This window comes from Cydia pomonella, chromosome 10 (genome assembly GCF_033807575.1).
Source record: "Cydia pomonella isolate Wapato2018A chromosome 10, ilCydPomo1, whole genome shotgun sequence".
Taxonomy (NCBI): domain Eukaryota; kingdom Metazoa; phylum Arthropoda; class Insecta; order Lepidoptera; family Tortricidae; genus Cydia; species Cydia pomonella.
This window is the reverse complement of record NC_084712.1, coordinates 5,364,382-5,377,037: the sequence shown is the minus strand read 5'-3', so window position 1 is coordinate 5,377,037 and position 12,656 is coordinate 5,364,382. Positions and strand designations below refer to the sequence as shown.

The following is a 12,656-nucleotide window of genomic DNA, read 5'->3' as shown; positions in this document are numbered from 1 at the left end:
CCGTATCCGGCAATGGCGACTCCATCAACAATTCTTATCCGGATTATGAAATGCCCTTATGTGGCTCGCAAAACCAAACTTTGTTTTGAAGATGTGGTCACACGATGCGCAATGGAGTTGTCCAGTCGAGTTGCGGGTGTATGTGTAGGCTTAGGTCGCGTCTTGCGGATATGACGCTTAGCATCTAGGTCTTCCAGACGCTGCTGCTCAAATTGAGCTACTTTCTTGTGAACACTAGAACGCCATTCCGAGTAATTCCGAGTATTTAGAGTTCATTGGTGTAAAGTACGCTGTCTATGATTTGTTTTTTTTTTTTTTCAAATATTCTAGGTATTGGAGCGCCACCTATTTAAGGTTTTTTGACGGCTACTTTTTGGTACATGGAGATTTCATTCCTTACCTCTACATTCTACAAAGTAGGATACTATTAGATGTGATGACACCACCAACCATTTAACCAATATTTTTTTTACGTTTCAATAAAAGTAAATAATTTGACCTTCCAGTCCGATCGTCTATTCGATCTATCCCTTCGAGAATTTTGGTATCTGACGCGTAAAGGAATATATAGTCGGATCAAGCTTACTATGCATGGCATTTTGAATGACAGAGTGTGGTCATATTTCTATAAAGATTTGACGATTATAATGACACTTTTTCACTTTGTTCTGTTCAAATCGGTGAAAATTTAGCTTAGACAGGTTCTACCCACCCACGCTTCTGCCTAAACATGTTGACACCCATGTATTTTTTATTCAAATACTGTATTTTGCTTCAGGGTCCCAGGGACAACTCCTCGCGGATCGGTGTCCAGCACGGGCAGCTCGCGGCTGGCGCGGCTGCTTACTCAGGGCGTGCGAGGGGATGAACTAACTACAGATGCCCCCCGAAGGCTCAGCTGGGAGAGGTAAGAGTCCCCCTCGTGGCTCACAAGACTCTGTGTCACTGGCAGCCCGCAACTGGTGCGGTTTCTGACGATGCAGTGCGGGGGCAGCAATAAACTACAGATCCGATGCCCCCTAAAACTCAGTTGGGAGAGGTAAGTGCATTGATTATATAATAGTTCTTATGAACACATACCTACTTACTCATACATACTTGTCTCTGATTGAAAACGGCACACATAAAGAAGCGTCATGCTCAATTGCTTGATCAACTATTGAGTTGAGGTTGCATTGCAAGAATAAAAACCATTAGGACAGTATGTTCAAAAACATGACGGTGTATCGACAAAGTAGGTAAATTCATTCAACATTTTTCACGCGCTGATGGCTTGAAGCTTGTATATTTTGGCGTTCGTATCCAAAGGTTTTGGAGCCTAAATAGGTACGAATAAATTTAAATATTCTTATATGCTTACTTACCCTTTACGTCAAGATAAAAACTGAAAGTAGCTATAAAGTTACCCATTTGTGGTCGTTAAAACAAAAACTGTTTATTTTTGAATACTTTTTTATATTATTTCTAGTCTAGGTAGTAAACAGATTTAAATAACTCTGTTATAAACTTTTGCCATTGTTAACTAACGGAGCATATCTAACTTGTTATTATTTCATTATTTTTTGTATCTGAATTGCTTTAGGAGAATATCTAACAGCTAACGGTTTTGGTTTGTAGCTGATTTTTTTCTTGCCTTTCGTTACCGTACTGCGTTTGTTTTTAATCTGATTGAAAAAGCATAGGTTATGTTATATAACATAATGTGTGTTTTTCAGTCTCTGTGGAACCTACAAGTATTTAATAAATAGGTTCCACACAAGAACAATATAATTATTAGCGGGAGTTATTTTTGGATTCAGAAAATAAAAGCTATAATTCCCTCGGGAGATTGATATTATCTCTTAAATATAGCTTTTTAGGGTTCCGTAGCCAAATGGCAAAAAACGGAACCCTTATAGATTCGTCATATCCGTCTGTCTGTCCGATTATGTCACAGCCACTTTTTTCCGAAACTATAAGAGCTATACTGTTCAAACTTAGTAAGTGGATGTATTCTATGAACCGCATTAAGATGTTCACACAAAAATAGAAAAAAAAACGATAAATTTTGGGGGTTCCCCATACTTAGAACTGATACTCAAAAAATCTTTTTTCTTCAAACCCATACGTGTGGATAGGTCTTCAAAAATGATATTGAGGTTTCTAATATCATTTTTTTCTAAAATGAATAGTTTACGCGAGAGACACTTCCAAAGTGGTAAAAATCTAAAAAAATATATAAGATATACATTACCATGCAAACTTCCACCGAAAATTGGTTTGAACGAGATCTAGTAAGTAGTTTTTTTTAATAAGTCATAAAATAAAAATATTTTTTTTTTTCATCAAACCCATACGTGTGGGGTATCTACGGATAGGTCTTCAAAAATGATATTGAGGTTTCTAATATCATTTTTTTCTAAAATTAATAGTTTGCGACAGAGAGACACTTCCAAAGTGGTGGACAGTGGTCGTGAATCTATAGAACTCTTGTTTACAATATTTCACGTAACCCCCTCGTTTCACAATGTACTATTTTTGAATTACTCAATAAGTTCGGCTTTATTTTATTTTCAGTGTCAGAAAAACTAGAGTGATGTGACCCCGAAGTCACTGATTATATGTTGGGCTTTGAGTAGTATCGGCTTGCGATTGCATGTTATATCCCAGTTCGCTACGCAAGACGAGTACGCAGAGACAAAAATATGTATACACGACTTTATTGACAATATATTAACGTAGTGTATACGTAATTTTGGCACATTTTTCGTACCGATATTTTCAGACGTGACTGTACAAATGAGCCTCCAGGAACGTACGCTTTTGATTTTAATTTCATATTCTTGCTTGCAGATCACATTTTGAGGAGAACCTTAATATTTTTTCAGTTATGGATTGTGAACAAAAAGCTATAGCTCCCTAGGGAGTTATGACTTTTTTTTTAAGTATGTCACTAATTCATGCAAACCTAGGAGCGTAAATGAGTTTTACTTTTAAAATACTGACGTACATAATATAATATATAATATACACATAGACCTAGTTTCCCTTCTGGATTCGAAGATTGAATAATATTTTCATAATTCAATTTTCAGAACCTTTTAAGTAGCCAGGTGACATTACATATTATATTGCATAGTAGGTACATGATTCACAAAGGATATGCTAAATCAAGGCACACACGATATACACGAGCATGCAAGCAAACTAGTTTGTCAAAGACGCCCAGACACACCTCCTCGAGATATCAAGACGTGCAATATACGCATGCCATCTAACTGGACATAAACCAGATAATAACTGGGAAATAGGTACCTTTGTGCCATTGATAATGGGGTATGGTAATTTGTCAGTGGACTTATAGCTGACACCGTCTGAAGATACCAAGCTATAAGCAAATGCATACGGTGTGATTTATCCTGTGGGACCCGGTTTACGTGGAACTGTAAGCAAATTCCAAAGTTTGAGTACTGTTCGTTGTAGATAATTACTTGTAGTTTGAGTATTGGCGCGACTGAAACGCACGAGGCATTCGCACGTTTCTGGTAATCTTCGGTAGCTCAGTTGATAAAAATCAGACTTGTGAAACGGTCGCAAGTTCAAGTATTGCCCGAGGCGGAGAATTTTTCAATTTTTCCCTTTAGTATAGTATAGTGTTTTTGAACAATTGCTTAAGGCAAATCCTGCGTAACTGGATCACAAACGCTCACTTATGGGGAGTAACCGGACCAGCACCCGTACTCAAGGAGATGCAGACGCGGAAATGCCATTGGATTTGACATATTCTCAGGAAACCTGACACCTAAGTACCTATACAAAGTGGCGCTGACCAGGGATATGCCCGGCAATCGGAAATATGGTCGCGTCGTTCTGTGGAGCAAGAGCTGGTTGTATTAGGGAGAGGTGGGAGGAGGTTACCCAAACTGCCCAGGATCGGAGTCAGTGGAAGAAAATTATTCAAGCGCTACACCCCAGCAGAGGGTTACAGGGTGAAAAGAATAAGAAGATAGAATTTTTTTGTATCGTTCCCAGACGTAATAAGTATTTCTTAAAAAAACAAATCTTGCACGATGTATTGAAAGTTCAAATTCATGCTCCAATGTAACTTACGACTATTATGCTGTATTGACCAGAACATCAGTATCTAGTATTCATTCTGATCTTAACTTCAGACGTACATAATATATCTCAACAAACATTTGATCCACAGTTCAGATCTGAGCGCTGATTAGCAAGTATTTGACAGTTGTGTAACTCCGTAGCGGAGTTTAGCCGCAAATTATTCCGGAATACTTAATGATGTCAAGTTCCACGGTGGAACAATAAGAACTATTTAGTTAATCCGCCGGGGTTGCTTGTGTAGCTTATCACTCAATCTAGTGTTCAGAAGTTGGTGTACAGCCAGGCATTTAATACGATATACTACAGACAAAAGTCGGAACTATTTTAAGCCAATGGTTTTATTGCGATGCCGTAAATCAAGAAAGAGTGAAGTATAAGTAGTTTGGTTTAAATAAATATGAGAACTTCTTAGTTCATAATTTGACTTTATGATATAATTAATTTTTTTTTCATCCTTAGGGTTTTTTGTTAAATCACGTCACGTCACGTCACGAGTGTAGCGCAGGATTAAATAAGTTAGGCGGCAGTTTTTTCATCGGTATTCCTGCCCACACTAGTTTTACACCCATTCTGTTATTCATTTCGTTTTTACAGTCCCATAGGCCGGATTATTTTGATTCGGTTATGAAAACGAACTAATGAAATGTAAATGATGCTAACGAGGTTATATAGCCTCAAACACATGTTTACATTTCGCCTTATTATAAAGGGGTAAGGTGCAAAATTATAAACATATCTTCGACGTCGGTTATATAACGACGGGCTGATGGCGGCCGAGATATGCTGCAGCCAATCAACATGCAAGTCACGTTGCTACCATGAAACTGCGTATGCTTTTACGTTCCTGGAATTGCTAGTTTCATTTAGTTAGCTAACATGACGGTGCGGTGGTTGGTGTATGTAGGTCACACACTACAATAGGGAATATTACTCAAAACTGCACATACTGAGTGAGGGCCTACTGCGAAACACATGAATTGAAATTTCGATATCTGCCTCTCTATCTCTCTTACACATCCGAGCGATAGAGAAACAGGTAACGTAATTTCGATTTGCACGTTTTCGATAGGTTATCTGTAAACAAACCGCCTTGATGGACCAATATTATAGTAAAAACTTCTCAAAAAATTGTTTAAGACATAGTATGTGTAAGTTACTCTTCTTCTTCCTCGTTTCCTCATGACTGATGGTCGAGACCACATGAGATCGTTATTTTGTGCACCATTCTGCATTCTGTACGATTTTCCGCCTACCTAATAATAGGCGCCTGTATATCTACACAAGCCTGCCAAGCCTTCTTTACAATGTCCACCCAGCGGGTTGGTGGATGTCCATTACCCCGTCCCGATAAGTTACTCTATTTTTTACAGTATGTGTTAATAATGCACAAAGTTTATGTACTCCATCAAGTAGTTGAAGTAGTCTGTGATTTACAAAAGATTGTTCTTAATAAAAACTTTTTAGCTTTTAACCTTTGACCTTCCTTTTGCATTTTCCTTCCTAACCAGAATCGTCCGACTATTGAACTCGCGACCTTGTGCGTTTTGTGTCCAATTGAGGGTTAAGGTTATTAGATACTAATCTATATAGATTTATTACAAACCGTCCGCCTTAAATAGAACATCAAGAGGACTGTACGAGATCCAAATATGACACACACTGTTTAAAACCACCACTTTATTTACTAATTACACTTCTACTACAAACTATATAACACTCATTGCTTGATTTAATTTTAAACAGACGACCTATTTTTCCTTGGACCTTATATATAAACCCGAAAAAAATCTCACCATCGCGTTCTAGAAAACGCGCGTTGGGAACAAAGTGCCATCTTTTGATTAATTTAGTAATTATTTTTCTTAAACATCAAATCGCTAAGTTATGACTTTAAATCCAAAATATTACATATGTTATTCGAAATCATTTTACAAATATTATTGTGTTAATTGCCAACAAAAACAACCATAATAAATTTCCAAAATCGCTACTACTTATGCCATCTATTGGCGAATTAAGTCAAACTGTTAAGTGCTAAAGAAATACACAAGATTAAAATATACAGTTTCAACAAGGACAGTGTGGAGAAGTGTACGTGTTCAAAATTAGAGGAGATATTCCTATTTCTTATATATGATGAGTATATGATTTTGGAGGGTTAGAATATTGATGATTTATAATTTCCGTGTTTATTTCAGCGTGCAGGGCGTGCTGTATAATTATAAGTATAAATATACCTACATACATACATGCATGTTATACCGCTGTTATATTTCAGTCAAGTGAAAAAGTAGTTAATTTCGCTTTTTGTCCATGGCTATTTATTTTCTTGCCGGACACATTATTCACCCGCATAAACACAAGCAGTGCAAACACTGTGAATTGCTAAAACAACCTAATTTCACAATTTTATGGTAATTTTGACCTTCCTGACCCGACTCCGTTGTGATTTTTTAATGAATGAAATTTAAAAAGTCAACTTGAATAACTTATTCAGCCGTGCACACTTTTTATTCAAAAGTTTTTGCACTTGGGCGACGAGAATTAAAAATATTGGAAAATATATTATGTGTTTTATTGTTATTAAGACAAGGTATGAATTTTAAAAGCAAGCTAAATTAGATCCACTTCCCATTATTCGATTGAGCTTAAATTTTGCCAGACTATTGAGGTGGTCTGATGATGGACACAGGAGGTGGCCATAGGAACCTAATTATTTTAGGGTTTATTAGAATTGTCTAGATGAGTATTAATTAGTTGCCTGTGTACAGTCATCGCTAAAAGCTTCTAGATATTAAAAAAGACAACGATGTACATAGTATATAAATATGTATGAATACTTACATACATAGAAAACACCCACGACTCAGGACCAAATATTCGTGCTTATCACAGAAATAAATGGCCTAACCAGGATTTGAACCCGGGACCATTGGCTTCATAGGCCGGGACACTACCCACTAGGCCAGACAGGTCGTCAAAACAGTAATTGACCAACCTTATAATTGTAGACTTAAACAGTAAAAAGTAGAAAGAATTATTCCATTACTAAAAGTCTTCATTCGGGGTCAGGAAGCGTACATGTGTCGATCTGTCGATCCACATTAGCTGCGTCACCGCTCCACCAAAATATACAATATAAAGCCACTGGAGGTAATTCTCAACACAACGACGTCATTCTAATATCCTCTTTTGGGTTTGCAATAAGGAAAAGCTGCCATGAATATAAAAGAAAAGTACTATTAAACTGAAATTGAGTTGCAGGAAGATAAAAAGGGCTAAAATGCCTAGATATACAACAACTTTATGATTATCTTTTACCTTTGAAGGGCTAAAGTAATCTAGTTATATAAACGAAATATGTAACTAGTTAGCAAAAAATGATTCAGGTTAAAAATTGAATATCATTTATTATCAGGCAACTAAGGCCCATACTCGTAGATACACAAAGACCCATAGAGGCACATAGTAACATAAAAAAATAAGATACGAGTATAAGGTATAGAGAATGCGTCATGGCATTAAGTTCGCTTTTTGTACATTACGTTTTTCTTTTGTGTAATAATCAAATCAAAATTCAAAAATCAAATTCTTGAAAGTTTTTCGTCTTTTCGTCGACACTGTTTTCCGTTGCGTCGCATGTTCCGGTGTAGCATTCGGCAGATTCCCACGGAACCGCCGAAATATGTACCACACTCTTCGGCCAGAAGTCCGCGCTCGCGATGGGGTCCAGCAGCGGCCGCGGCACCCGCGCCTCTAACCGTGCTGAAGTGTAAAGTCCCAATGTTTAAGAAACGATAACGTCGAACACCAAATAAAACTACGGTGTCTTTATAACTACGATAAAAAGCAAATCGAATCAGTTGATTGATTGTTGTTTCACGACTTTAAAAGTTGAATCGTTTCCATCAGCTTTATATCTATTTTTAAAAGCAAAATTTGGAGTTTTCTCCTTCAAATATAAACTCGCTCCAATACATAATACCTACCTATCGAATATAGACCAAGTTGTTAAAGTTAGCATTCGGCTTCAATAGTAAGTGAACATTATAAGAGGTGTCCTTATTTCGAAGTGTCAGCCCGCATTAAGCCACATCGTCGCGTGATAAATAATACATTGTTGTTGAAGACAATCCCATTGTACATTATTCAATTTACTTACTTCCTCGTTTCGTTCAGTTGGTGAAACAATGTATTATTGTATGAAAATATTTCAATATTCGTGTACTTTTTTCGTTAACCTAAAAGGAATATAACAATTTGTCGATTGATGCAATGAAATATACTTTATTGATAAATTAGTTTTATTTATTTTTACATTTAGATTTTAAGTTTTATATGTATTATGTTGTTGTGTTTGTTGTATAAACCCTAATATATTGATGAAATATACTTATATGTACCAAAAAAGGTTTTTCGCATAAATATTTCTTTGTTTACAATCCGTGAACTCTCACTTGTCTTTGTAGCATTGGCATTAAAACTTCTGATATTATTTATTTTACTTTATTTAAACTTTATGGGCCGGTACAGACGGACTGCAACTCGACTGCAACTTGTATGGGAACTGCACTTCGACGTTGCAGTTGGAGTACAGTCGGCATGCAGTTCCCATACAAGTTGCAGTCGAGTTGCAGTCCGTCTGTACCGGCCCTAAGGGACAATACATGAAGAGTACAAATGGCTGACTTAATGCCAGAAGGCATTCTCTACCAGTCAACCATGAGCTAAACCGAAAGATCTAGTTGGGGCAGGGTCAGAATACAGTTAGAGTAAAATGGAAATAAATAACACAATTTTATATAATATTATACATACATAAATGATGTTATACATATATAAATAATTACTGACTTCCTCGCGTTGTCCCGGCATTTTACCACGGCTCATGGGAGTCAGGGGTCTTGGCAACTAATCCCTAGAATTGACGTAGGCACTAGTTTTTACGAAAGCGACTGCCATCTGACCTTCCAACCCAGAGGGTAAACTAGGCCTTATTGGGATTAGCCCAGTTTCCTCACGATGTTTTCCTTCACCGAAAAGCGACAGGTAAATATCAAACGATATTTCGTACATAAGTTCCGAAAAACTCATTGGTACAAGCCGGGGTTTGAACCCGCGACCTCCGGATTGCTAGTTGCACACTCTTACTGGCGGTAACCAGCGCTTTTTTTTCATACATATACATCGTGTTTTTATTGAATTCCGTTAACTTCGGGGTATTAAGTACGGGTAAGTACGTTTAAGGAAACTACATGACATATTTAATTTTCCAAAAAAAAAAGTATAATATTTTATTTGTAATAAAAAGTAATTAAATGTTGCACATAGCGTTGTTGTTGCACGGGCTTTACATTTATCTCAACCAAACAATTGAAAACTGTGACATGTCAATGTCATTTCGAACATCAATCGTCCGAGATAGTACTTATGTTTAGTAGCAAATGTATTAACCCGTACTGAACACTAATCAATATGTGAACAGGCCCTAAGGTAAGTGTACACACTCGTAAGGGCTTTATAAGATAAAAATAATGAAGTTAATTAGAATACCGGTGTCTTTGAGAAAGTTACTTAATTTAAGCTGAGGAATGCACCCTTGATATTAACGGAAAAAAAAACACGGTATATAAATAATATTATACATATATAAATAAATTTTCGTACATACATAAATATACATCCATTGTGAAACATCATAAGTAGATTCGACACAATTTTGCGTAATGGATCAGCGCATGAGTCACTTTTATACAACAAACCACAACAAAAATAACAATAATAATAACTTTTATTAACAAAAGTAATGTGGGATATATTAAGTATCGTGTTCTGAATTCTGATTAGGAAAATGTAAAAGAAAAAGTTTTTGAGGCGAAAGTTTTAGACTGAGAATTGAGGATTGGCGGACTAGAACGACCTGCCCATATAAAAAAAATTGTCGCCTAAAATATTTTTTCTTAATTAGAACACGATACCAAATATGCCCTTGAGAGGAAAGTATAACACGTGATCATCCATACAAAAGGAGAAAACTTTCTTCTCTTTTTTTATGTTGACGCGATCGACATCAAAATCAAAGTGATTTGTTAAGATTTAGTTAGTGGAAAACGTTTTCTCCCGAAATTTAATTTCATAGAAAAATCAACGTTACTTCGTTAGATTCAAAAAGCAATTCTTCCATCTTAAACGGATCCCCACTATTTGTAATACACTCTGTATCTACTTTACTGTCTGCTGTGAGTAAGCCGGACATACATACAGACGCGGATAGCGGGGACAACAATGCTTCTTCATCAGTGCCCAGTAAAGTAATGAAAAAACTCTCGGACGTATATCGGGTCCGGTGAAGCGCAAAACGTATCGCGCGATGCATGGAGCATTACGGTGTCATGCGATCTGCCTCACTATTGCTCGAATATGCAAAAGCGATATAGGCAGATAACAAAAAATCGTAATTCGCTAGGTCCTCTAAGCCCTCAACTTGCCTAGGTAACCTAATGTAATAGACAGACATCTCCTCTCAGACATATTGGGCCCAGCGCAGCGCGATGCGTGTGATGATGACACGATATCTGCCTCTGTATAGAGAGAACTTGACGATAAGCGTGACGAGCTAAAGGCCAGACCACCTATGGCCATGACATATAATTACTTCGGAGGGGTGCCGACCTGCAGCGAGTGTGGCCGCATATTCGCTGCTAAGATTGGCTACGTCAGTCACCTGAGAGCGCACCAGCGACCTTTTCAGCGGTAGAAAACAGTTGCTGTGGCCGAAAACGGCTAGGAGACGATGATGATGATGATACACAAAAGCGATTTTCTTGTAATTGGAAAAAGGTAAGCATTTGACCAAGATATCTCACTGATGGTAAATGCAGATGCAGTCTAAGATGGAGCATGATTACCTAAATTATGTCTCAAATATGTACTCTTGCTTTAAAAAGATCCAAGTTATAGTAGGCTGGGAATAGATTTGTATGAAGTCAGTTCCACTCCTTAGCCGTTCGCATCTGGCAGAGTAACAACGTAACAATGGAATACAAAATAACAAAATCTCATTTTTTGGAAGAATTCAACTTGTCTAGGTAAGCTAATGGAATACCTTTTAGACGTATATCGGGCCCGGCGGAGCGCGAAACGTATCGTGCGATGCGTGTGGCGTGATGGTGACGCGTGAATTGATAGAAACAAAGGACGGGGAAAAAATATCGATTTATTGGGGACAAAAAATTACAGATCACTTAACTGCTGGATGGGACAGGAAGGAAAAATCGCGGTCACGACTCTCACGACACTTTGGCATTTCCATACCTATTGCAGCTACTGATTGATTAGTTTCTGATTGATAAAAACTATTATGTCCCTCCTTGGGCCTCAAACTATCTCCATACCAAATTTTACCTAAATCCGTTTAGCGATTTAAGCGCGAAGAAGTACAGAGAGACAGATATCGTTACATTCATATTTATAATATTATAGTAGCCCGTTGTCTACCATGGTCTAAGTTGTGTGTTTAATTTGTAGGTCATTATCCTTTTTATGCAGGATGTTTCGCCTAAGCTGTAGTTGTTCTTATCGCACTAATTTTAGGAGCCGTCCTCGTCAGTGCGACGTAGATATTTACCTAACATTCTCGAAACTCATATGGGTCTCAGCTGGTATTTCCTCTTAAGTAGAATAACTTACGGCGCAGTAAGTACTATACGAGTAAAAGTGTGCCTGGCCCATGTGTGGAAAATTCGCGGTTTCTGTCAGGTCGCGAAACGCTTTTAAAATGGAGTCTGTGGCAGTCGGTAGTCTATTTCGCCGTAAAATATTATAGCTGTTCAGCCATAAACCATAATAAACATAAGACAACGTATGGTAATGTCATTACTCATTGTTAATGTAAAATTAGGCGCTGTTAGATGATTCTCGGGATTTTATTTTTAATTACACCTCCGTATAACTTACTTTTTTGAGTTTTTACTACGCACAATCACTTTCGATCCAGAGTAAACCAGTCACTGAAAAAAAACAAATGAATGAGAAATATCCAATTTCGCAAATTCTTTGTTTTGTAGGGATGTGCGTATCGTACCACAGAAAACGTCGTTGTATAAGTTTGGTAACTTTTCCTCGATCAATGGGTAGGTAATAAATACATATTAGAGTAAGCATATGTTTGTCTATGAAGTTAAATACTTCATGAAGAAAACACATGGAGTTCGTTATAATGATCCCTAACTAGATACTTTATACATAGACCTTCAAATACCTACATGATTATAATATATGATTTGTTATCTTGTAATATTGGCTTCATCTAGTTACATTACATAGTTACAATAGTAAAGGTTCTTCAAAAAAGGAGTGTACAGTTTTTTAAAGGGTCGGCAACGCGCATGTAATGCCTCTGGTGTTGCAGGCGTCCATAGGCTACGGTGACTGCTCACCATCAGGCGAGCCGTATGCTTGTTTGCCACCGTCGTGGTATTTAAAAAAAAACGATACAAGTGCGAAAAATAGGATATTCGCAACGAGTGGGGATAAATTAAAACACGACTGAAGAG

General features: G+C 37.2%; 1 protein-coding gene and 1 long non-coding RNA gene across 2 annotated transcripts in view; one reads left to right on the top strand and one right to left on the bottom strand.

Annotated features, from left to right (window-relative positions):
• Positions 1 to 1,019, top strand: part of LOC133521894 (uncharacterized) — a 243,842-nt gene extending 242,823 nt beyond the window's left edge. The window contains exon 5 of the mRNA XM_061857009.1: positions 779 to 1,019. Coding sequence (XP_061712993.1) covers positions 779 to 911 — 133 coding nt within the window. The 3' untranslated portion in view covers positions 912 to 1,019. The remainder of the gene's footprint in view (positions 1 to 778) is intronic.
• A 4,309-nt stretch (positions 1,020 to 5,328) lies between these two features.
• On the bottom strand, positions 5,329 to 12,331 carry LOC133521880 (uncharacterized). The gene is made up of 3 exons (XR_009799946.1): positions 10,256 to 12,331; positions 8,091 to 8,342; positions 5,329 to 7,866 (listed from the first exon to the last, which is right to left on the bottom strand). It is a non-coding gene; the product is annotated as an uncharacterized LOC133521880 (long non-coding RNA).
• Between the last annotated feature and the right edge of the window lie 325 nt (positions 12,332 to 12,656).